Source organism: Triticum dicoccoides, chromosome 2A, assembly GCF_002162155.2.
Source record: "Triticum dicoccoides isolate Atlit2015 ecotype Zavitan chromosome 2A, WEW_v2.0, whole genome shotgun sequence".
Taxonomy (NCBI): domain Eukaryota; kingdom Viridiplantae; phylum Streptophyta; class Magnoliopsida; order Poales; family Poaceae; genus Triticum; species Triticum dicoccoides.
The window spans coordinates 479,798,215-479,824,326 of NC_041382.1; the positions used below are offsets into that span (position 1 = coordinate 479,798,215).

A 26,112-nucleotide genomic window follows, 5' to 3' on the forward strand; every position below is an offset into this window, starting at 1 on the left:
TTAAATTTTGTTCTTGAAGCTTCACATGTTTCCCAAATTCTAACCATCAACTCAACTCATTAATGAATACACAGAAGCGTACCATTGAGAAATTACCTTTACGGTCTCTAATGAAGAAGATGAACTGCTTGCAGAAACTGAAAAACCCTACTCCTCAAAGTGTTGGATATTTCATTCTACAACATTTCGTATCTGACCATCATGGGATTGCATAGCTAGCAGCAGGACCTCGGTGATAACCATTAGCTGAAACAACATGTAGTGTGAAGATGACTCAGTAGAGCATATAATATATTATTATCTCAAGGACAAAATGAAAAACAAATTGGCTGGATCCTCTTTTTAAAAAAAAATTGCGGCCCTATGTCTTATAGAAAGAGTAAAGACAGTCTATTTCAAGCCACTTTGCCTAACGGAAATACGAACCAATAATTTAAACAAGTGAGAATTAAATTCTCATGTCCTAGATATGAACAAAATAAGGCTCTTTTACAATGTATATCCTCCCCATCTGCAAAACAATTAGTGTCAATACATCTATCACTACAATTTACGACACCATTGGCGTGCAGACCTAGCAAGGACAACACCACCGGAGCGTCACCATGGTCAACTCAATAAAGGGCAAGCAGTGTGCTCCTTCTCTGCGTCTCTCGTGGCAAGCATCCACGTCCACAGCCATGGGCGCTCACATGGCTGCCGGTGTTCGAATCCATCGCTAGGGCTGCACTTCCATGGGCAAACTTATTTAGGCATGATCTTGTTTTAAACTACATCATTTAATAAGAAAAAGAAGCACAATCCACGACAGCACAAATCTACAAAATAGCACAAATATTTTTGCAGAATCGACAATAGCACATCCTGTAAAAACTATTGTACACGGTAGCAAAAAAATGTGCACAATAACTCAACATTACGACACACTCTCCACAAATAGCATTAAATATCTCACATTCTCTTGAAAGATAGAGAACACAAAGGAGTTGGGAGGGAGATAGATGCCACACTCGATACCTTTTAGCTGCCAATGCATGGAGCAGCACGTTGCGGAGGAGATGGGGGGAACTGGCAGTAGGGAGAGGAAAATGGGAGGGGCCTGAAGATGAGGAGGTCGACAGCAGAGTCCGGCGCTTGAATAGTGTGGCTGTTCTCCATGGCCACCCGCCTCCTGTGCATCCTGCCGGCAAACACAGCCGCGCAGCCTCCAGCTCCTGCCTGCACGCCTGCTTCCTCTGCTCCTGTACAGGGGTAGGGCCGCCCGCAATAGAGACGAGGGTGGACGTGAGACAACGGCTTGCCTGTTTGGCCACGACGGCGCAAAGTGAGATGGGTCGATTGCGGCAGCAGCGTGTCCGGGACGAAGGAGGTGAGACGGCGGCTTGCCTGCTTGGAGAATGGGGACGTCGGCGGCAGGTGAGATAGCTCAGCAGCGCGTCTAGGTTGGCCGCAGCAAGGTGAGGAGGTGAGACGGCGGCTTGCCTGCTTGGAGAATGGGGACGGCGGCGGCAGGTGAGATAGCTCAGCAGCGCGTCCAGGTTGGCCGCAGCAAGGCGAGGAGGTGAGACGGCGTCTTGCCTCCTTGTGAGATGGCTCGGCCGCGGTGCTGCAGTTTGAGGGACGGCTCCTCGCGACGGATCAGGATCTAGACCGGCGATTTTTCAAAGGAGAAAGATGCGATAGGGATGGAGGGGTTGCGAGAGACGGGGGCATGGGTGAGTTCGTGGGTCACAGTTCCGTTTCTCAGGATCGGAGGCTTGGTGGGTCGTGCTCGCGTGGGAAGCCTCGAAAGAAAAAAAAAGAAAAAAGAAAATCGTGCGGGATGTGCGAGGTTGCTATCGATAGGGGGGAGGGGAAGCGAGGTCGAACCATCACGACGTTCGATTCTCCTTTAATAGTAGAGATTAAAATAATTTCAAAATAACAATTAAATTTTTTAAAATTAATATAAAATAAACCGTAGCTCGGATGGAAAAACTTTGTACATGAAAGTTGCTCAGAACGACGAGACGAATTTGAATACGCATTTTGTTCGTCCGCCACGCATCTCTAGCATAGCGAACACGTTGCTTTCCCTCTCCAATTCATTTGTCCAAAAACGCGAAACACCGGGGACACTTTCCCGGATGTTTGCCCTCTTTGTCGGTGTCACCTAGTACTGCGTTAGGTCACCTCTAGCACCGCGTATAGCCATGTTATGCTTTGTGTTGCTTTGATTGCTCTGTTATTTATTGTGTTCCCCCTCCGTCACTTCTTTCTGGTAGACCCCGAGATCGCGGTTGAACCAGTGATTGACTACTTCACCTTCGAGGGTTCGTTTCTTTTTGCAGAGCAACCAGGCAAGCCCCCCTTTGATCACCAGATATCGCCTACTCTTCTCTATACTGCTTGCATTAGAGTAGTGTAACATGTTACTGCTTTCCGTTAATCGTATCCTGATGCATAGCCTGTCATTGTTGCTACCGTTGTTGATACCTTACCTGCAATCCTACATGCCTAGTATAGGTTGCTAGTACTTCATCAGTGGCCCTACATTCTTGTCCGTCTGCCATGCTATACTATCGGGTCGTGATCACCCGGGAGGTGATCACGGGTATATACATACTTATATACATGCTATACAGGTGGTGACTAAAGTCGGGTCAGCTCGTTGAGTACCCGCGGTTGATTCATGAATTGGGGGCTGGAAGGACATACTTTCCCGACGGCCCTCTGTGTGGATCTTTGTGGCGAAGCGACAGGGCAGGTTGAGACCACCTAGGAGAGAGGTGGGCCTGGCCCTGGTCGGCGTTCGCGGTTACTTTAAGATAACACACTTAACGAGATCTTGGTATTTGATCTGAGTCTGGCTACTAGCCTATACGCACTAACCAACTACGCGTGAACAGTTTTGGGCACTCGACGTCGTGGTATCAGCCGAAGCCTTCGTGACGTCAACGACTGAGCGGCGCGCGCCGGATTGGACCGTAAGCCTGCTCTTGTATTAAGGGGGCTAGGTCTGCTTCCGGCCGCTCTCGCAACGTGCAGGTGTGCAATGGGCGATTGGCCCAGACCCCTGCGCCATAGGATTTAGACTGGCGTGCTGACCTCTCTGTTGTGCCTAGGTAGGGCTACGACGTGTTGATCTTTCGAGGTCGGGCATGACCCAGAAAAGTGTGTCCGGACAAAGGGGATCGAGCGTGTTGGGAAATGTGGTGCACCCCTGCAGGGAAGTTAATCTATTCGGATAGCCGTGATCTTCGTTAACAGGACGACTTGGAGTTGTACCTTGACCTTATGACAACTAGAACCGGATACTTAATAAAACACACCCTTCCAAGTGCCAGATACAACCAGTGATCGCTCTCTCACAGGGCGACGAGGGGAGGATCATCAGTTAGGATTATGTTATGCGATGTTATTTGGTGAACTTACCATCTACTCTCTTCTTCTGCTGCAAGATGGAGGTTACCAGAAGCGTAGTCTTTGACAGGACTAGCTATCCCCCTCTTATTCTGGCATTCTGCAGTTCAGTCCACATATGCTACCCCCTTTTCCAGTTGATACCAATGCATACATATGTAGTGTAGCTCCTTGCTTGCGAGTACTTTGGATGAGTACTCATGGTTGCTTTGCTCCCCCCTTTCCCCCTTCCTTTATCCAATTGCTGCGACCAGACGTTGGAGCCCAAGAGTTAGACGCCACCGTCTACGACGACTCCTACTACACTGGAGGTGCCTACTACTACGTGCAGGCCGCTGACGACGACCAGAAGTAGCTTAGGAGGAACCCAGGCAGGAGGCCTGCGCCTCTTTCGATCTGTATCCCAGTTTGTGTTAGCTTTCTTAAGGCAAACTTGTTTAACTTATGTCTGTACTCAGATATTGTTGCTTCTGCTGACTCGTCTATGATCGAGGTCTTGTATTCGAGCCCTCGAGGCCCCTGGCATGTAATATGATGCTTGTATGACTTATTTTATTTGTAGAGTTGTGTTGTGATATCTTCCCGTGAGTCCTTGATCTTGATCGTACACGTTTGCATGTATGATTAGTGTACGGTCAAATCAGGGGCGTCACAGGAGATGCCCATCAGTTGATGTCAATGCGAGGAGTAGGGATTGCCATGCAACGGATGCACTAAGAGCTATAAGTGTATGAAAACTCAAACTGGAAACTAAGTGGATGTGCATCCAACTTTCTTGCTCATGAAGATCTCGGGCATTTGAGAAGCCCATCATCGGAATATACAAGCCAAGTTCTATAATGAAAATTCCCACTAGTATATGAAAGTGATAACTCAAGAGACTCTCTTTATGAAGAACATGGTGCTACTCTAAAGTACAAGTGTGGTAAAAGGATCGTAACATTGTCCCTTCTCTCTTTTTTTCTTTTTTTCTTTTTTTTCTTTTTTAGGCTTCTTTGGACTCTCTTTTGAGGGGGGGGGGGCTTCTTTGGCCACTTTTATTTTGATAACCTCACATGGGACAATGTTCTAATAATGATGATCATCACACTTCTATTTACTTACAACTTAATATTTACAACTCGATATCTAGAACAAAGTATGACTCTATATGAATGCCTCCGGCGGTGTACCGGGATGTGCAATGATCTAGCGTAGCAATGACATCAAAAAACAGACAAGCCATGAAAATATCATGCTAGCTATCTTACGATCATGCAAAGCAATATGACAATGAATGCTCAAGTCATGTATATGATGATGATGGAGGTTGCATGGCAATATATCTCGGAATGGCTATGGAAATGCCATAATAGGTAGGTATGGTGGCTGTTTTGAGGAAGATATAAGGAGGCTTATGTGTGATAGAGCGTATCGTATCATGGGGTTTGGATGCACCGGCGAAGTTTGCACCAATTCTCGAGGTGAGAAAGGGTAATCCACGGTACTGAAGAGGCTAGCAATGATGGAAGGGTGAGAGTGCGTATAATCCATGGACTCAACATTTGTCATAAAGAACTCACATACTTATTGCAAAAGTCTATTAGCTATCGAAACAAAGTACTACGCGCATCCTCCTAGGAGGATAGATTGGTAGGAAAAGACCATCACTCGTCCCCGACCGCCACTCATAAGGAAGACAATCAATAAATAAATCATGCTCCGACTTCTTCACATAATGGTTCACCATACGTGCATGCTACGGAAATCACAAACTTCAACACAAGTATTTCTACAATCCACAACTACCCACTAGCATGACTCTAATATCACCGTCTTTATATTGCAAAACTATTTCAAGGAATCAAACATATCATATTCAGTGATCTACAAGTTTTATGTAGGATTTTATGACTAACCATGTGAATGACCAGTTCCTGTCATCTCTCTAAATAGATATAAGTGAAGCAAGAGAGTTTAATTATTTCTACAAAAGATATGCCCACGCTCTAACAAATATAAGTGAAGCAAAATAGCATTCACAAATGGCGGTTTTCTATGTGAAGAGAAACAGGCAATCCAAACTTCAAATGATATAAGTGAAGCACATGAAGCATTCTATAAAGCCATATTCAAAAGATATAAGTGAAGTGCAAAGAGCATTCTATAAATCAACCATGAACTATCTCATACTAGCATGGTGCATCAAAGAAAATTGAAAACTAAATGCAAAATATGCTCCAAGATTTGCACATATCACATGAACGAAACGAATCTGAAAACATACCGATACTTGTTGCAGAAAATGGGATGCCTTCCGGGGCATCCCCAAGCTTAGAAACTTGAGTCTCCTTGAATATTTACTTGGGGTGCCTTGGTAATCCCCAAGCTTGAGCTCTTGCCTCTCCTCCTTCTCCTCACATCGAGACATCCTCGATCTTCGAATACTTCATCCACATAAAACTCAACAGAAAGCTCGGTAAGATCCGTTAGTATAATAAAGCAAATCACTACTCTAAGTACTATTGCAAACCAATTCATATTTTGTTTTTGCATTGCAGCTACTGTAATATAACTTTTTCCTGGCTTAATCCACTGATAGAAATTGATAGTTTCATCAAAACAAGCAAACTATGCATCAAAAACAGAATATGTCTTAAACAGGACAATCTGTAGTAATCTGAACATTAACTACACCTCTGGTACTCCAAAACTTCTGAAATAATTAGGAAAAATAAAAAAATTGTATAGAAAGACAGTGCAAAAAGTTTCAGATCCGTTTGATGTTCCAGTAAAAAATGTAAAATCGCGCACTACAGCCAAAGTTTCTGTCTTGCACCGCACAAACCAACAAGCAATCTAAACATCCTAAAGGCAAACCTTGGCACATTATTTTTGTTTTTAAACTTTATAAAATCACTCAACAGAAATAAATGACTCTCCAAAACTTTCGGGTTGTCTCCCTGGCAGCGCTTTCTTTAAAGCCATTAAGCTAGGCAAATAGTGCTCAAGTAATGGATCCACCCGGATCCCAAGGTATATCATAGCAAATTTTAACTAACAATGATTTGTGATTTAGTAGTGAGCACAAAGTAACATATATCATGCAACAACGAAGTCTAACTCTCTTCCTATGCATCGGCATGTCATAAAAGAACAATTCATGCACACATAGTAAAGGCCAATGCATAGTATAAACAGTTTCTTGCAATTTTATCATATTGGAAACATGGAGAGGCAGAGATGTAGTTCCTCTCCCGTAATAATTGCAAGTAGGAGCAGCAAGCACATGCATATTATATCTATCAAAATCATCGTGTGTGGTAGTGAAATGCAACCCATCAATATAATCCTTAATAAGGGCAAACTTCTCCGATATAGTGTAGTCGGGAGAATTCAAAAAGATAATAGGACTATCATGCGTGGGTGCAATAGCGACAATTTCATGTTTAACATAAGGAACTATAGCAAGTTCATCTCCATAAGCATAATTCATATTGGTATCTTGGCCACAAGCATAGCGAGCATCACCAAAAAGGGATATTTCAAAAGAATCAGCGGGATCATAACAATCATCATAGCATTCATCCTTCGGTAAATTCGAAGGGAAATTAAACAATGTATGAGTTGAAAAGATACTCCCATTAGAAGGTGGGCACGGGTAGCTAATCCGCTCTTCCTCCTTTTGTTCTTCGCTCTCCTCATCATCTTTTTCATCCAATGAGCCCACAGTTTCATCAATTGCTTCTTCCATAGACTCCTGCAAAATATTAGTCTCTTCTTGGACAGTGGAGGAGTCCTCAATATATGGTTTAACATAGGCATTAGAAGCATAATTATCATAACAATATTTAAGTATGGGAAAATTTTCATATTTGTAAAGAGTAGCATCATACTTTCCAATCAAAGAAGCAATTTCATAAGCACCCTTAAAATAAACAAATTCTTCAATTTGTTGAACATCATAGAAATTATAAACACCCTTAGCATACAAAGATACGATTCCATTATCACTAAACTCACATTGGTAGGGAAGGTGTTTCTTAGGGTCTTCAGAACAACAAGTAAAATAATATATTTCACATAAATTCCAAGAATAGCATTGCAAACGATGAATTTGATCCAGTAAAAGTTTCCCTTTTTGAGATAAGCGGTGTCGCACATAACAAGCATGATCATCTAAAGATTTGCCCCCAACTAAGCTAGTTGGGGTTTCAGCATGAGCACATAGGGATCGAAGATGATCCAAGTAAAAAGCTTCAGGACTGTGATATATTTTGAGTGGTTCTTCAACCATTGGTTCAATAGGTACCACTAATTTTTTTTGGTAATTTGCGTTTCCTACCCATAACTAAAGATAGAAAACAAGAGCACAAAATAAAAACTACTTAGTGATAAAGCAAACAAGCACACACGAGAATATTCACCCCACGCTATAACTCCCCGGCAACGGCGCCAGAAAAAGGTCTTGATAACCCACAAGTATAGGGGATCAATTGTAGCCTCTTTCGATAAGTAAGAGTGTCGAACCCAATGAGGAGCTAAAGGTAGAACAAATATTCCCTCAAGTTCTATCGACCACCGATACAACTCTATGCACGCTTAACGTTCGCTTTACCTAGAACAAGTATGAAACTAGAAGTACTTTGTAGGTGTAACGGGATAAGTTTACAAGAATATAAAGAGCACGTAAATAAAAACTAGGGGCTGTTTTAGGTAAAGAAGCAATAAAGTTAGTATAGCAAGTGTGGAAAAGTGGTGGTAGGAGTTGCGAAATTGTCCCTAAGCAATTGACTACTTTACTAGACCGATAGCAAGTTTTATGTGGGAGAGGCCACTGCTAGCATGTCATCCCTGACTTGGAATTCTATGCACTTATGATTGGAACTATTAGCAAGCATCCGCAACTACTAACGTTCATTAAGGTAAAACCCAACCATAGCATTAAGATATATTGGTCCCCCTTCAATCCCGTATGCATCAATTTCTATGATAGGTTGAAGCTTCTGTCACTCTTGCCCTCCAATACATAGTCCTATCAACATACAACTAACCCTATTGTGTGATCCACGCGAGCGATCATATGATGGGCACCAAAGGACAGCAACATAACCACAAGCAAATTAAACCAATCATAACAATTCACCAATTACCGATAGAACAACGAAAATCTACTCGGACATCATAGGATGGCAACACATCATTGGATAATAATATGAAGCATAAATCACCATGTTCTAGTAGAGGGTACAATGGGTTGCGGGAGAGTGGACCGCTGTAGATAGATGGGGGAAGGTGATGGATATGTTGGTGAAGATGACGGAGGTGTTGGTGTAGATTGCGGTGACGATGATGGCCCCGACGGCATTCCGGCGCCACCGGTAGAGAGGGGGAGAGAGCCCCCCTTCTTCTTCTTCCTTGACCTTCTCCCTAGACGGGAGAAGGGTTTCCCCTCTGGTCCATGGCCTCCATGGCGGCGGAGGGGTGAGAGCCCCTCCGAGATTGGATCTGTCTCTCTGTTTCTGTGTTTCCTGATTCTACCCTTTCACCGTTTCTTAAATTCCCAGAGATCCGTAACTCCAATTGGGCTGAATTTTGGACACGATTTTTATCCGGATATTGGCTTTCTTGCGGTGAAAGAAGGGCACCAACCACCTTACGGGGTGGCCACGAGGGACCAGGGCGCACCTGGCCCCATGGGGCGCGCCCCCTGCCTCGTGGCCCCCTCGGGCATCGTCTCGCATTGATTCTTCTTCCCAAAAATCACATATATTCCAAAAAAATATCCGTCAGTTTTTATCCCGTTTGGACTCCATTTGATATGGGTTTTCTGTGAAACAAAAAACATGCAACAAACAAGAACTGGCACTGGGCACTGGATCAATATGTTAGTCCCAAAAATAGTATAAAAAGTTGCCAAAAGTATATAAAAGTTGTAAAATATTGGCATGGAACAATCAAAAATTATAGATAAGATGGAGACATATCAGCCCTCTCCACGGGGTCCTGTTTAACCACCCCTCGACGGGCTACTGTTCAACCAGCCCTCCATGGGGTCCTGTTAATCCACCCCCAACCGGCTCGATATGGGTCCTATTCATCCAGTGGCAACGGCCTCTACTACCACGGGGTCATGTTCATCCAACGCTCACTGTTCATCAAGGGAAGGAGGCAACAGGTTCGATTGGCTTCAGTTAGCAGTAGTAGCGAAGGAATCGCTCGATCGGGTTCAGTTAATAGCCAGATCGATCGATCGCTCGGGTTCAGTAACGTGTAGCCTGGAGTGTAATCGTTCAGGTTCAGTAGGCAAACGCCTCGCTCGGGTTCAGTTAGAGCCCAACACCTCGCACCCACGCGCGTACGTGTATGAGAGAAACGCGCATCGCTCGGCCCCTGACCACCCACCATAACCGGGAACTCCCTGATATTTTCCTCGCCCTCGCTTCTACCACGGTTTGTTCCGTCATGGATGGCCCAAAGAATGTCATGCAACTCCGTCTCCAGCCCGCCCAGTACGAAAAACCCATTTTCTGTCATGGTTTTTTGTCAAAGAAGTAGGAGCCCACCACATCTATGATGATACCGGGGTTTTTCACAATTATCGTCATAGAAGTGTCATAAGCATGATAGGAAAAAAATCTATTCAGCTCAAAATGTCACGGATGTGTCTTTTTCTTGTAGTGAATGTTGTAGTAATTAAACAGTAAGATTAGTATGGTAGCTGAAAACTATTCTCTAAGGTATAAATTGTGCAGTCATTAAACACCCAATGTGTTGGTATGAATTAGTCCTTAATAATTGAGGTAACCCCATGATACGGTAAGGGCCTTGGCTAGATAATAGAACCATGTTGCGGCTGCATGTTGGCCACGGAGGTACTTGGACGCATCTCCTATAAACAACACATTTACTGCATATATGCAACAATTTCTACCAGAGCCATGTTGTATACTAAAATAGAATCCCAAGCATAAGTATACAATTGCACATAAATCCTTAAGCCCTGGCTTATTTTCCCTATTGATATTTCTTTCTTTAAATTGTGTATATTTGGTCTGGGAAACTGGAACTATTGGTTAACAAGTGCTTGCAGAAATCACCTTGTCTTTAGTAAAGTTTCTTGTGGCTTCGATAACCTAGGATCACCTCGAGGGAAAAATGGAAACTATCTACATCTGAAACCGGATCAAACATAATCAGTGCAGACAATCCAATTATGAATCGTGTGTCACTTAATGCAATACCCTTTTTAATATACCTGAAGATGCAGAAGGATGTCGATTGTGTGTGTGTGGGGGGGGGGAGGGGTGGAGTATTAGTTATAGATGCATGTTCGATAGTGGTCTATAGATACCACCTACATGTTATCATCAGATTTATCATTTTACCATAAACACTGCAAATTAATACACACACTTATGTTTCTTACACTGGTGTAGAGACATCCTATACAAATGGTTTTTACCCCCTTTCCATGACAGAGTTTTAAACTGTTGCCTTGCCTGTGTGTGCGATAGGGGGGTCCTTCCCACAGACCCAGAAACCATAGGTGCTATGTCCTTCCGCCACACACGCGGGGCAAAAAGAGCTCGTATGCGATAGGGCGATCCATCGGATATAATTATACATGCCTGATCATTTGCATTCGTATGTACATTCCACACAGTGAATCCCAGACAAACATTTCCGTTCGTATGTACATCCCACACAGTGAATCCAGGACAAATGTTTCTGTTCCTATGTATATCACACACAATTTTTAATGTGAAAATGTTTGTGCAAGGTGGCCTAACGCAAACATTTGTCGGGCGAAAGTCGTGTGTGATTGTTCATTGATCCAACACGCCTACTTTCTAGAAGTTGTGTGGGTTGTTTGATTTCATCGCTCACGGTGTTGTCTGAGAAACCATCTGCAATGGGAAAACCCAATAAGCAGGCTAATTGGGCCTATTATTGATAATCCATTTGGTAATCAAATTGACATTTCATATCAAACGCACCATATATTTCATATTCGTATTAAGACAACCAGGATTTCAAAATTGAATTACATCAGATATGCTTCAACGCTCAGTTACACCATATATGCATATAGCTAGCTACGCCATGACACAACAACACCAAGTTTCACATGCAACATCTTAAACCTTTGGGGAGTATCATCGTACATTGAAAATGGACAGATAAATCTCATCTGGAAAACTGTTGAAGGGTAAGGTGAATATTGAGCCTTCAGTGATGTTGAATGTCCTTGCAACTTTAGGCCAGTGGCTAGGGATAATTGCATGCCCAACCTTCGTCCTCTTGAGCAAGACTTCAATATTGTACCGAGGGTGTTGAATGAATACCTTCCTCACCTCTTGACCATGCAGGTGGTTTGAAAGATAATCATCGGTGAACTGCTTTGGAAAGGGCTGAAAACGAAGATATGCATAAATATCTGTTCTAAATTTTGAAATGGAGCAAAGAAAAAAACAAGGGTAAAATAGTTAGTACCATCCTATAGTTGACTGATGTATTCTTCATTGTGCAAACAAATATCTTGCCGTTACTCGTCGCTAGTTTCTTTATCCTAACAATCTTTCTGAGTTTCTTGACTTAGATGATATTCATGGACATCTCATTTCCCCATATGTAAAATGGGTCGAACAGTGGGTCTAAACCTCTGATAGCAGGACCTACATGTGCAAGACCAAATTGTTAAAAACCTAAATATTAGAATGATTCCTGCACTTGCACAATGATGTGCAATTAGCCAAAGGACGATGCATGTGCAAACCTCGATGGTAAACCTTGGTGCCTCCCATTGTTTCCCTGCAACACATATAAGATAGAAATTGATCATGTTAAGTGAGAGTTGGCATACTATCAGTAGGATATGTTAATAAAAAAATTAAAAAAATTGCAGATCCAACAGATTAATGTGAGATGCATGGAAAAAGCCTGTTAACCAAACAAAGCATGATAAACAACTTGGAAGTGTAGCAATTCTTTATGTTTCTTTATGTAGTTTATTTCTCATATGCATAACAATACAAAATTGTACCCACAACAAATGAACATCACATTGCAGAATTGAACCAAACCGTTAACTAGATAACACAACAAATGAACCAAACAGTTAATTGAGCACCACACTGCAAAATAGAACGTATACTAGAAGATCAGACAATTAACCGAACCAAGCATGCTTAAGAACTAATAGGAAATATAGTAATTCTTGAACCAATCTGTTAACTAAACATCACATTTCTGAAGATCAGATTGCATATTAATATTACGGAGAAGAATTCACTAGAAGGCACCGGAGTGGCCTCGAGAAAACACCATGAACTCTTGTTTAAAGCAACCAACTGTGTGGTGGCATCCAGGTGTGAGGCATCGATGGTGGCCTCGATGGCGAGGTGCTCCTCCAAGATCTGGCGGTCGGCATGCATGGGAGCCATCGCGACCTCATCCGCGTGTGTCGCCGCGATTTGCTTCTCTGCTGCCAGATGCTCCTTGAGCTCCTGGCTAAACTGCGTGCAAAATGGCTTTGGGCAGCGCTTAATTGGAGGATGGGGCAGTGATTTGGATGGAAGGTGTCACGCTGACGGATAGAGCATGTGAGGTGGAGGAGGAGGATGGGGTTGGTGTGGATTACGTGACTATGTCGACGAGGCCGCGCAGCAAGAAGGAGCGGCGTCGACGAGCAGGTGGCGCTACAAGCAAGCAGTGAAGGTTTGAACTTGGAAAAGAAGGAGGAAATAATGCAAATGTGGATTTTAGTCTGGGGAGGGGGTGGGGAGCTAGATATTTCCGTGGTTGCCAATTTTTTTGCTCGGTGCAGCGAAAAACTAGCGCGCAAGTTGGTTGACGTGCTAGCGGTGGACTGTAGCCGACGAAGCTTCTGGCATAAGCCATGCATGATGGTTGTTGGGGTATTGATTCTGAGCTACGGGAAATCCTCCAAAACCATGGTTCAAACTCTGGGAACTTGGCTCACGACTACGAGGCTACGGGCTAGGCGCGAGGCACGACAGAGACACAACGACACTACTAGGGAAAACCTTATACATAGAACTTTACCAGTAGCACTTGTTAAAAAAAGGGCGCTAGTGCTAAATAGCAGTAGCGTGTGCAGCATAAACGCACTACAGATACAAACGCACCAATACCGCGTCTAACTTTAAACGTGCTACTACTAAAGTTCTCGCCACTAAGCCGATAGGCTACACATAGTAGTAGCATTCATATATAAACCGCGCTACCGCTAATTTTATTGTAGCAGCGCGTTTACGTAGAAAGGTGCTACTGCTAACGAAAAGAAAATAAATCGAAAAACAAATAGAAAAGTAAATGAAAATAGAAGAAATATAAAAAGAGAAAGGAAAATAAAATGTAAAGAAAAATAAATGAGAAAGGAAAAAAGGAGAAAGGCTTAGCAGTAGCGCGTTTTATGAAACGCGCTATAGCTAACTTAGCTATATCGCGTTTTCAGTAACGCGCTACCGCTATGTTTGACTTAATCAACATTTTGCCCTCCCCTCGGCCACCATTTCTCCCCCAAATCCCTCGCCCCACTTCACCGCTGTGTCCTCAATTTGTCGTTGTGTCCCCAATTCACCATCGCCCCACTACGCTGCCGTCTCCTGCCGCCGCCGACGCCCCGGAGCCACAAGAGCCGCGCGCCGCCGCCGACACCAGAGCCGCCCCCAACGCCACCGGAGCCGCGCGGCCTCATCAAGGCCACCGAAGCCACCCTCGATGCCCCTGCCTCCCTCACCGTCACCGGAGACGCCCCTGCCTCCCTCGCCGTCACCAGAGGCGCCCCTGCCTCCCTCGCCACCACTGCCTCCCTCGCTACCACCAAAGCAATCCTCTGTAAGCACCCCTCCTCTCTCTCTCATGCATAGCACAAACATTGGACATACTAACTAGCTAGGTTAACTAGTTTAATTAGGTTAATTATCTAGGTTAGTGCAAAATTTTAGTTAGGGCTTTGACAGAGAACTAGTTAGGATAACTAGTTTAATTAGGTTAATTATCCAGATTAGTGCAAAAATTTAGTTAGGGCTTTGACAGAGAACTAGTTAGGTTAACTATTTTAATTAGGTTAATTATCTAGGTTAATAAAAATTACTTAGGGCTTTGACAGAGAACTAGCTAGGTTAACTAGTTTCATTAGGTTAATTATCTAGGTAAACTAGGTTAACAAGCTAGGTTAACTAACTAGCTAGGTTAAATAGCTATGTTAATTAGGTTCGTTAGGTAACAAGCTATGTTAACTAGGTTCGCTAGGTTAGAGGAAAAATTTATTTTAGAGCATTAGGTCAGAAGGGTTAGAGAAATGGAGTTCCTTTGCAATTTAATTGGGTTCTGTCCTAGGCAGAGAAGGGTTAGAGAAAATAATGTGTGTGTGTGTGTGAGAGAGAGATGAGTGTTTAGTAAGATCATTTTGCAAAGGTTTTTGATTTTTGAAAAGACCACTATTTTTCTAGGAAAAGAATTTAGGCAAGTTTTATTTTAAAGATGATCCCTTCCTAGACTTGTATTATTGATTATATCTTTTCATTGAAGTGGTTCGATTGTGCCCAAGTGGCCTTTTGTTGTTTCAAGGGAATGAAGCCGAGTGGCCTATGTTTTGCCAGAATGTTGATTCATTTCCATTCCGACAAATTTTAGGTGCTCGATTTGTCCACTTTTTAGCAAAGATCATGCCAAAATTTTCTGTGAATTTTGGCATGACTTGTGCTACAAACTAGGACATATCGAGTGCCCGGGATTTGCCGCACTGGGAAGGAGTCAACGTTCCCGCAAAACATAGGCCTTTTTATGTCATTATTCATTTTATTAGGTCTAGAATTAATTGACTAGATTTAATCATAGGAAACATGGCCAGCAACGATGAAGGATAGGGTTCTGGTAATTGCGATGACGTCTACCTGGCGGCAGACAAAATTTTGAGCCTTGCCGACGATCAATGGATGTTGTTGTTGGGCCCACCTATCGCATCGGGGACTGATACCGACATGCAGACCGGCGAGGAGACTGAGACCGGCGTCGACACCGACGCCGAGACTAGCGGAGCTGCTCTAGAACCAAAAGCAAAGAGGCCACAGCGCCCAAACCAGCCCATGACTACTAGACTGGTGGTCACGGAGATGGACGACGACATTTTTGAGCCAATAGCGCCCAAGGAAGCGCGATCGTGCTACGACAATCAAATAGGCCGCATCATACGGACAAGTGCCACCATCAACGATGGGAAACTACAGAAGATAGATAATATGAGGCCCTCCCTCCTAAAGAAGCTGCACCAGATATTCTTGTTCCCAGGCCGGAATTAAAAGGATTATGAAGATCCAGGTAAGGACCCGACAATGAAGAAGATAAACAAACATGCGATGACCAAGTTTAGCGATGCGGTGGCCGCTTGGAAAACAAGGGTGAAACATCGTATCATCGACAAAAAGGAACCCTACTCCGAGATTGTAAAGGATAATCCGACAATCACGGAAGAGCACTTTTAAATATTCAAGGCGGTTGCGAGGCCGAAGTTGCCAAAAAAAGTCGAAGTACATGAAGGGGCTTCCATAGAGGAACATGGGGCGCCACCACCTCGGAAGCCGTGGTTACGGCAGGAAGAGGTCCATATGGGCCAAGGAGGATGCGGAATGCGAAAGTCTGGGCATCCCAGACCCCTTGGCGGACTTCACCGTCCCGCAGGAGCGTGACGTCCTCAGGGCACGACACCATTGGGACTCAGTCAAGAAGGTTTTCAAGACGAACCGGATCATGACGGAGTTCATGAGACTGTTGGTAATTTTAGTTTCTTATCAATTTGACTGCATGTTTAGTCATATTTGTGAACGATCCTTGTTCCTTTTGCAGAGAGAGCAGCATAGGATTGCGGTCGAAAGCGACTCGCTGTCTGAGGCGTTGGCGAGGCCCAAGTGGGACACTCCATTCAACCGGGTGTTGAACATATTGAAAGGACTCCCGATGGAGACTCAGCCGTCGTATGGACGCGTGCATGGTGTCAGAGATAGCGCCACGTGGAAGAAGTACTACCTTGAGACCGCGGAGGAGAGAAAGGAAAGACAGAGGTTAACTGAAGAAAACATTGACAAGAAGGTTGAGATTGCGGTTGAGAAGAAATCATCTTAGACAGTCGCAATAGCGGTAGCTGCCACAAAACAGCTGGTTGCAGATGTGTCTACTGTCTTGCTTCCGGTCATTTTCAATTGGAGCAGGCAAAATCTGGAAAAAAATGCAGCGGACTTTCCCTTTGCTAACTTTTTCGGGAGCAGCTCGACTAGTGTTGCACCAGCACCTACACCTGCTCCCACACCTGCTCCGGCACCGGACATGCTCGGCGGTGCTTCATCTTTGGCTGAGCTCGGCGCCCTCACGGTATATGTCACACCGGCCCTCTTCAATAAATGTATAATCTCACGTTTCCGTTGCCTTTCGGATGTCTCACATCATAGACATGTCTTTGCAGGCCGACGTAACCCCGTGCACCATATTGTACAACATCGGCGACCAGAAGGTGGACATGGGGAAGGCGATGATAATGAAGCCGAAGGAACCATTGTTCCACGACCGGCCGATCCCCCGGACATCTTCAAGGTTTCCATGGCCAGTGTCAAACCAGGCCACGAGAATTTGGCTCCTCCAGTACTAGGGGGATGACGATGAGACCCCGCGGTGGCTTGGTGATTGCAATGGGTGGTATTTTTGTGGCCAAAGAGTATGCTTTGTCTGGAGGCGGCCGGGAGCACACCCACGAGCACGCAGTTATGTATGAACATCAGCACCCCGCCTACCCAATTAGCATCGGCTGTCATGCTGGGTGATAGCGGGTGGGGTGAGGAAGAGGCTCCATTAGTCGCTGGCGACGTCGCCATAGATGAGGATGAGGATGACGATGACACTCAACAGTATGTCAATACTGGCGCCTACTCAGGGTTTCAGCGTCATGAGTCAGTGCCTGAATTGCCGCCTCTGGAGGCTGAACGTATTATAGACTACCTTCCGGTAGCAAAGAAGCCTAGGAAGACACCAAGGAAAGGCAATAAAACTGCTTCTATGATCCAGCCGCCTCAGCAGCCTCGGGTTCAAGACCGTATAGATATCCCCGGTGCGGCAAAATGGCATATCCCTAGTGAACCAATCCTACTTAAAGCAGCGCTAGGGGCCAGATTCAGTGATCTAAGGGGACTTCATGACGATGTGTTGCGGATAGAGAAAGGCCTCATCACCTCAAAAACTCTAGGATAGCCACTATACGTGGTAAACGTGCCACGACAATTGTCGTACGTTGACACATTCCCCGCGGAGAAGTTCTTCCTTCGATTCGATTACATCTTCGACATGTTTCACTTGAAGAAGCTGGATTTTACGTTTGTCCGCCTTTATGCCTTGCACATGAACTACCCCATCGGGGTTGAGCAGATACCTCATATCTGTGTCGCTGACCCGTACTTCATGCACGAGGGCTTCTTGGGAGTCTGCACAAAGCACCGTGAATACGCAAGGGAATACATCGTCAATTTCATGCTCGCCAATAAGGACAAGGAGGCGATTCTCGTGCCTTATCATCCCATGTAAGTCATCCGAGCGGATATCCTTCCTTCGATTTCAATCATTCATTTCCACGGTGGAGGCTAATTAATTTGAGGTGTACTTATTTTGCGCAGCGGTGGACGCGCCGTCCTCATCATCCTCTACCCCCGTTACTCCCACGCTCTTTACTTGGACTCGTCGAAGAACATTAACAAAAAGGATTACACCCACATCAAGTCCGTTCTCGACAGTGCTATGTTTTACTACGGCGCACGGGGTGGAGAGGTCAAGGACAAGAAGAAAAGGGACGACAGGCCCGCCTTCGGCCATAAGACCGACTTCTGCTGCATCCAGCAACCGAGTGATTCTCTTAATGATGGATTCTATGTCCTACACCACATGCTGGAGTACAGACGGGATCACCAGAACCTTTGCATGTCACCTACATCCGGTGATGCCCATATTCTACATGGGCAAAGAACTTAGGAGATATCGAGGATCATCGACTTCGAGCTGAGTTCTATCACATCCAGCGCAAACTTGCCCAAATCATCATGAAGGAGGTCGTCGAAAAAACAGGGATGTTCTACGAAGAAGGACAAATGTCGTGGGAAGACGTCCGAACACGCGTAGCTGTTCAGCGTCTCAACCTGAAGCCTTTCACTAGGCTCGGGGACTATCTCCCTGACTTGGATGGATGGCACGACATGTTGGAGTGATTGTCGATATATGACAATGTGTCCGTTTAGTCCATACTTTTTGTATGACGAAACTTTGAGTTATGCACGACGAAACTTTATTTGTGATGTAATTAAACCGTCCTCCTCGACTAGCGAAGATAACTCTAGTTAGGGCATTTTGGGTACGATCAACTTCGTTGTTTATGCTTATGATATGTTGCTTCTGTTTTTGCAAGTCTATCACTTTCTGTTGCTCAACTATGTATGTTGCATATCATCGACTCATGTGATGATGCGGGTGCATAGATCATCGATGGCGAAGAAGTGCTACGCCAGGAGTATACGACGAGTGGCCGGAGTGTCAGGCCCAGGTGTACCGGTTTCCGGTTTCCAAGTGACAGCCAGTAGTTAGTTTAGGTTCACGCTAATGCGAGAGAGGGGTATGAACTCATGTACTGCATAGTTCCGCTCTCACTCATAGTGATAGCTCTTCTCGTGTATATCATTGTTTAGATGGATGACAATGTAGTTGCAAGTAATCAATACTTGTGTTGCTATTTTCGAGATGATGACCAGAGACCACTTTGTGTTGGATGATGATTATGATGATGACATGATTTGATGAGACTATTTGTATGTATATGCTATGATTACATTTGTATGTGTATGATATGCTAAAGATTATTGTATAAAGCCTGTTCAAATACGAAACAAATATGTAGAAAAAATAGAAACTAATAAAAGTAGCAGTAGCGAGGGGAATAAAGTTAGCAGTAGCGCTCGCTCCCTTACCAGTAGCGCTTCCTGCTAAAAAGCACTGCAGATATTAGTAGCAGCGCTTTGAACTAAAGCTCGCTACTGCTATCCATGTATAGCAGTAGAGTTGGATAACACGTGCTACTGCTACATGTTAGCTGTAGCGCCTTATCAGTAGCGTGGCATCCTGCGCTACTGATAGGCAAAATACCCGCGCTACTGCTAGGGTTTTCCCTAGTAGTGCGAGCTACCTAGGTTCGGGCCACCGTGCGGTGTAAAACCCTACTCCTGCTTGGTGGAATTGCTTGTGGACAGTGCTCTTGGAGCTACAAGGTGAGCGGGAGCTCTTGGGGGTCAGCAATGGCGCAAAATGGACCAATCTCTTGCTACGGTGGCAACACCGCCCCTTATATATGCACCCCAATCCTCTTCCCCAAAACCAATTGGCGGGAAGGGCTACCACATGGCGGCAATTTGAAAGGGGACAAGTGTCGGTGCTTATAATGACAAAAGGTGGTCTTCAGCTACTAAAGTTATCCATGATGCGCAGGGGGCTCCACGATGACCTCCGTCCTACCGCGTTGCTGTCTTGGTCTTCTTTCACCAAAGCGGAAGGCTTTGGGACTTGCTTTGGGGGGCAGGCTGGCGCAACTGCTCCCTTATCACCTAAGGGGAAACTGCCCCGGCCGCACAGGCTGGCACGGCCTTGCTGCCGTCACCTGCCATGGCGATGTCACCCACATGATGGGCACGTGACCTGCGCTGCATGGGCTCCTCAGGAGGCCTCGCGGGATGGCACCTCATGAGGGGGGGGCAACACGAGGGTTGATGTGGGTCTGCTCTTTTTGTTCTGTGACCAATGTTGCACTGACCGTCTTGGGGGTGGCCGCTAAGTACAGGAGCAGAGGCTCGCGAGGGCACAGGGCGACCTTGATGGGAGGGCTCGTGAGGTACTTTCTAAGGCCCTCGAAGGCCACGTTAGCCTTAGGAGTCCACTTGAAGAAGGGCAGGGCCTTCCCGTCAAACTTGGAGATGAAATGCCCGAGCGAGGCCATGCATCCCGCTAGGTGCTGCATTTCCTTGAGGTTTCAGGGAGGGTGCATCTCCTCAATGGCCTTGATCTTCTCAGGGTTAGCCTCGATGTTTCGGTGGGAGACCAGGAAGCCAAGTAGCTTGCCTAAAGGGACTCCGAAGATGCACTTGGCGGGGTTGAGCTTCCACAGGTTGGCGAATGTTTCTTCGAGGTCTGAGATGAGTGAGCTCGCCTCGCGAGTCTTGATGACAATCTCATCGACGTAGGCTTCTACATTTCTTCCCATTTGGGGCCCCATGCTGATGCACATTAGCCTTGTGAAGGTGGCTCCCGTGCTCTTCAGGCCGAAGGGCATGCATATGTAGCAGTATACTCCACGGGGGGTGATGAAGGCGGTCTTCTCATTGTCCCCTTCTCCCATCTTGATTTGGTGATAGCCTCGGAAGGCGTCCAGGAAGCACAGCAACTCGCACCCAGCAGTGGAGTCCACAATCAGGTCAATTCGTGGGAGGGGAAAGGGGTCCTTGGGGCAGGCCTTGTTGAGGTTGGTGAAGTAAACGCACATGCGCTTTCTACCATTTGGCTTGGGGATGACGATAGGGTTGGCAATCTACTCGGGGTGGAGCACCTTGCGGATGATCCCTGTCTCCTGAAGCTTCTTGACCTCCTGAATGATGAACTCTTGTTTCTCGGGCGCCTGGCGCCATACCTTTTGCATCACGGGCTGTGCATTGGGGCACATGGCTCAGTGGTGCTCGATCACCTCCGTCGATACACTGGACATGTCTGATGCTGTCCGGAGGAAGGTGACGAGCTTGCTTTCCTATTTGGGGGATAGGCCAGTGCCGATGGTGAGGGACAGCCATGAGCCATTGCCGTCCCACAACACCTTCTTTGTCTCCATGCGGATTTGCGAGAACTGTGGCTTCTTCTTCACGGGGTGGGCTCGGCAGGCCCTACATCATATTCGTCTCTAGGGTACGCAGTGTCGGTAGCCTTGTAGGCATGCTCAAGGATACGCATCGCATCCTTCTCATCGCAGCAGATGGTGATGGTCCCGTTGTAGCCCCGTAGCTTGATGGTGTTGTAGGCGTGGTGGGTCACTGCCATGAAGTTGGTGAGCGCAGGGTAGCCCAGGATGGCGTTGTAGGGCAGGTCGATTTGCACCAAGTCGAAGTCGATGAGCTCAGTGTGGTAGTTCTTGCAGGAGCCGAAGGTAACGGGAAGGCGCACTTGCCCCAGGGGCACCGTGGAGCTGTCAGTCATGCTCGAGAAGGGCCTTGTTGGCATCAAGCACTCGTAGGGCACCTGAAGCTGCTCGAAGGTTTCCACGGAGATCATGTTGAGGCCTGCACCACCGTCGATGAGCGTCTTGGTGACGGCCACATTGTTGATGGTGGGTGTGGACAACAAGGGGATGGTTCCCATCGACTTTGTAGACTTGGGGTGGTCTGCTAGTCGAAGGCAATTGGGTATTGTGGCCACTTGAGGGTCTTGGAGTCTGCAGGCTCTTGGAGGGCTGCATTCACCTCGCGAGAGAACTACTTGAAGTGACGGTTGGATGGGGAATCTTAAGCCCCTACAAGGATGCACACCACCACGCGAGGCTCCTGATAGCCCCGGGCGTCCTCCTCAGGCAGGTTGTCATTGTTCCTGTTGGGGCGTGACAGGGAAGCATTGTCCTACTGAGGGTTAGCCTGCCGAGGCTGGTTCTGTCAACCCTGCCAGAAGTGGTTGTTGTCGTTGTTGTCGACGCGGTCCTTCCAGGGGTTGCAGTTGCCGCGGCCCGAGCCATGCTCGTTGTGGTCGCCATGATTCTCCTATCGCTCGTCACGAAGCGGGTTGAGCACATGGTAGTCTTCGGTGGCGTGAGAGTGCATGTTGTGGTAAGCATAGAAGGGGGGCCCTCCTTCTTGGCCTCATCACGGTCGTGGCCGCGCTTTCGCTCAGGCTCAGCCGCAAGCATGGCGGGGCCCTTGCGCTTGGTGTCCCTGGCCTTAGGCTTGGCGATGTCGAGATCGGCATCAGGGTCATTGTGAGCGAAGAGACGACCTTCCTCGGCCTTGGCGCAATTGCCAGCGAGGTCAAAAAACTCAATCATGGAGTCAAGCTCGTCGTTGATGGCGAGCTTCTCGAGCATCCAGACGTCCGTGACACCTGAGGAAAATGCAACAATGACCCCAGCATCGGAGGCGCACGGGACCTTATTGTGCACTTGGCTAAAGTGCTAGATGTACTTACGGAGGGTCTCGTCAGGGTGCTGGCGGACGACGGACAGAGCACTAAGCGTGAAAGGGCGGTCGGACGTGCCCTTGAAGTTGGAGGCGAACTGCCAGCATAGTTCTGCCCACGAGGAGATGGAGGCATCGGGGAGGTTCATCAGCCACAAGCGCGCGACATCCTTGAGAGCCATGGGGAACCAGTTTGCCATGACCTGGTTGTCACCTTCCGCGGCCTGGATGCTCACGGTGTAGAGTTGCGGGAACTCCATGGGGTTGGCGCTGCCGTCATAGCGGGGCGACAACTCTGGCTTGAACTTCGTGGGCCACATCATGCGCCGCAGCTCACAAGTGAGGGCGAGGCAGCGTTTGCTGTAGGAGATGACGCCACTGGCAAGGGCGGCGCGATACTAGCGAGCAACCACAGCAACGTCCCGGTTGGTGCGGTTCTGGCGGTCGCACTACTTATCAAAGAGGACATGCACGTCGGGCGGTGCGCACCAGATGATCTGCCAGCTGGGGTCGCCGTCGTGCAACCAGCACGAGCCGTGGGAAGCCTCCGGAGCGCATGCATTGTGGTGGCGCACCACACCATCATTCCACGGGGGAGGCGGAGGAGGCGCGTCATGTCCCGTCCACGCGCCATGCGATGGCGAAGGGGACAAGGGGAGCGAAGGTGCTGGAGCATCCCCGGTGATGTTGATGAGCTTGGTGATGCGAGTGAGCCAGTCATCCTACCCGTCCTTAGTGGGGCGGTAGCGCAGCAGCTCCTGCGCCATGAGCAGCGCTGCCTATGGAGCCGGCGGGTCGCAGCGGGTGAGCAAAGTTGTCGTGGCAGTGCGGGCCACCAGCTGGTGCTGGTGCTTGTGGCCCCGCACCGACGGGTGGTCAAAGAAGGCCTCCGCTTCCGGCTCCGCGCCCTCGATGGCCGCGTGAGCACAACAGCGATGGTTGTTGATGATGGGCTCCGTCTAGACCCGGTTGGCCCAGCATAGGGCGCGTGCGTGTCGAGCGCCGGCCATGGTAGTGTTGAAGCTTGAGACGTGAAGACCAAGCCCCCTACCTGGTGTGCCAAATGCCGGGGGATTGATTCTGTGCTAAAGGAAATCCTTCAAAACCTTGGTTCGAACTCTAGGGACTTGACTCACGACTACGAGGCTATGGGCTAGGCCCGGGGCATGATGGAGACACATCGAGCTACCCAGCTTTGGGCAACCGTGCGGTGTAAAACCCTACTCCTTCTTGGTAGAATTGCTTGTGGGCAGTGCTCTTGGAGCTACAAGGTGAGCAGGAGCTCATGGGGGTCAGCAATGGTGCAAAATGGACCGATCCGTTGCTATGGTGCAGCACTACCCCTTATATAGGCACCCCGGGCCACTTCCCCAGAAACAATTGGCGGGAAGGGCTACCACATGGCAGCAATTTGAAAGGGGATAGGTGTCGGTGCTTATCTTGACAAAAGGCAGTCTTTGCCTCCTAAATTTGTTATCCATGACGCGTAGGGGGCTCCACGATGACCTCCGTCTTGCCGCGTCACTGTCCTAGTCTTCTTTCACCAAAGCGAAAGGCTTTGGGAATTGCTTTGGGGGCAGGAAGACGCAGCTTCTCCCTTATCACCAAAGGGGAAACTGCCCCGGCCGCACAAGTTGGCACGGCACTGCCGCTGTCACCACCCGTGGTGACGTAACCCACGTGATGGGCACGCGACCCACGCTGTGCGGGCTCCTCGGGAGGCCTCGCGGGATGGCACCTCACATGGGGGGGGGGGCTCACGAGGCCACTTGTTGTGGTGGTACTTGATGAAGTCCTTCATCGGGAAGCCCCTCGCAAGGAAAGTCCCTCATGAGGTTGTTGACTTCGGGACGCTCATTGCTGGACCACCTCTTGAGTTGGGCCAGGGGGCCTTCCTGGGCCGCAGGAAGATGGCCCGTGGTACACTGGTTCCCACTAGGCCGACAAGGGTGCCCCGTGATATTTTATACTCTGTCACACACGATTCTTGCTAATAAACTGTTTGTGGTATACTTGATTTTTTTTTGTTCTGATTTGAAAAACAAAATGGGGTTACGACTGGAAATGACGGTGTTTGAATTGCTAGAACATTTATTTGCAATGAACATGCAACTATAGGAGTGTCATGTTAAAATTTGGAATTATTTAGGGTTTGGTTGGCCTTTTATACATTAATTGAGTTTCTGGCCATTTAATGTGCATAATACAAATTTAAACTATAGGCACATGCTCTAGTGCACCAAAATGGGTTAAAAATCATAGTGTCCTTGGGTGAATGTTTAGGTCCCATGCAAGAAATGGAATGAATTTCAAACATCTCGGTGTTGTGGCTCGACCGTAAACCTTGAGAAACTTGGTTAAAATTCCTGTAAATCCAAAACTCGCCCAAAAATCATGAAACTTGGCATGGTGTTATGACATGGGACCAACATGTTGTGGTAAATTTTTTGTCCAATTTGGGACAAGTTTTGGTATAAACTTTTTACAAACCATAGCATTGATGTCTACTACACAACCTTCTTCTTGTAGACGTTGTTGGGCCTCCAAGTGCAGAGGTTTGTAGGACAGTAGCAAATTTCCCTCAAGTGGATGACCTAAGGTTTATCAATCCATGGGAGGCGTAGGATGAAGTTGGTCTCTCTCAAGCAACCCTGCAACCAAATAACAAAGAGTCTCTTGTGTCACCAACACACCCTCTACAATGGTAAATTGTATAGGTGCAGTAGTTCGGCGAAGGATGGTGATACAAGTGCAATATGGATAGTAGATAATGGTTTCTGTAATCTGAAAATATAAAAATAGCAAGGTAACTAATGATAAAAGTGAGCACAAACGGTATTGCAATGCGTTGAAACAAGGCCTATGGTTCATACTTTCACTAGTGCAAGTTCTCTCAACAATAATAACATAATTGGATCATATAACTATGCCTCAACATGCAACAAAGAGTCACTCCAAAGCCACTAATAGCGGAGAACAAACGAAGAGATTATGGTACGGTATGAAACCACCTCAAAGTTATTCTTTCCAATCAATCCGTTGGGCTATTCCTATAAGTGTCACAAACAGCCCTAGAGTTCGTACTAGAATAACACCTTAAGACACAAATCAACCAAAACCCTAATGTCACCTAGATACTCCAATGTCACCTCAAGTATCTGTGGGTATGATTATACGATATGCATCACACAATCTCAGATTCATCTATTCAACCAACACAAAGAACTTCAAAGAGTGCCCCAAAGTTTCTACCGGAGAGTCAAGACGAAAACGTGTTCCAACCCCTATGCATAGGTTCATGGGCGGAACCTGCAAGTTGATCACCAAAACATACATCAAGTGAATCAATAGAATAACCCATTGTCACCACGGTTATCCCACGCAAGACATACATCAAGTGTTTTCAAATCCTTAAAGACTCAATCCGATAAGATAACTTCAAAGGGAAAACTCAATCCATTACAAGAGAGTAGAGGGGGGG

General features: G+C 46.7%; 1 protein-coding gene across 1 annotated transcript; it reads right to left on the minus strand.

Annotated features, from left to right (window-relative positions):
- Window positions 1-269: 269 nt before the first annotated feature.
- On the minus strand, window positions 270-20,422 carry LOC119357900. The gene is made up of 3 exons (XM_037624682.1): window positions 20,188-20,422; window positions 1,018-1,645; window positions 270-724 (listed from the first exon to the last, which is right to left on the minus strand). Exons 1-3 carry the CDS (start codon window positions 20,420-20,422, stop codon window positions 610-612), a joined length of 978 nt encoding a protein of 325 aa, XP_037480579.1. The 3' UTR covers window positions 270-609.
- Between the last annotated feature and the right edge of the window lie 5,690 nt (window positions 20,423-26,112).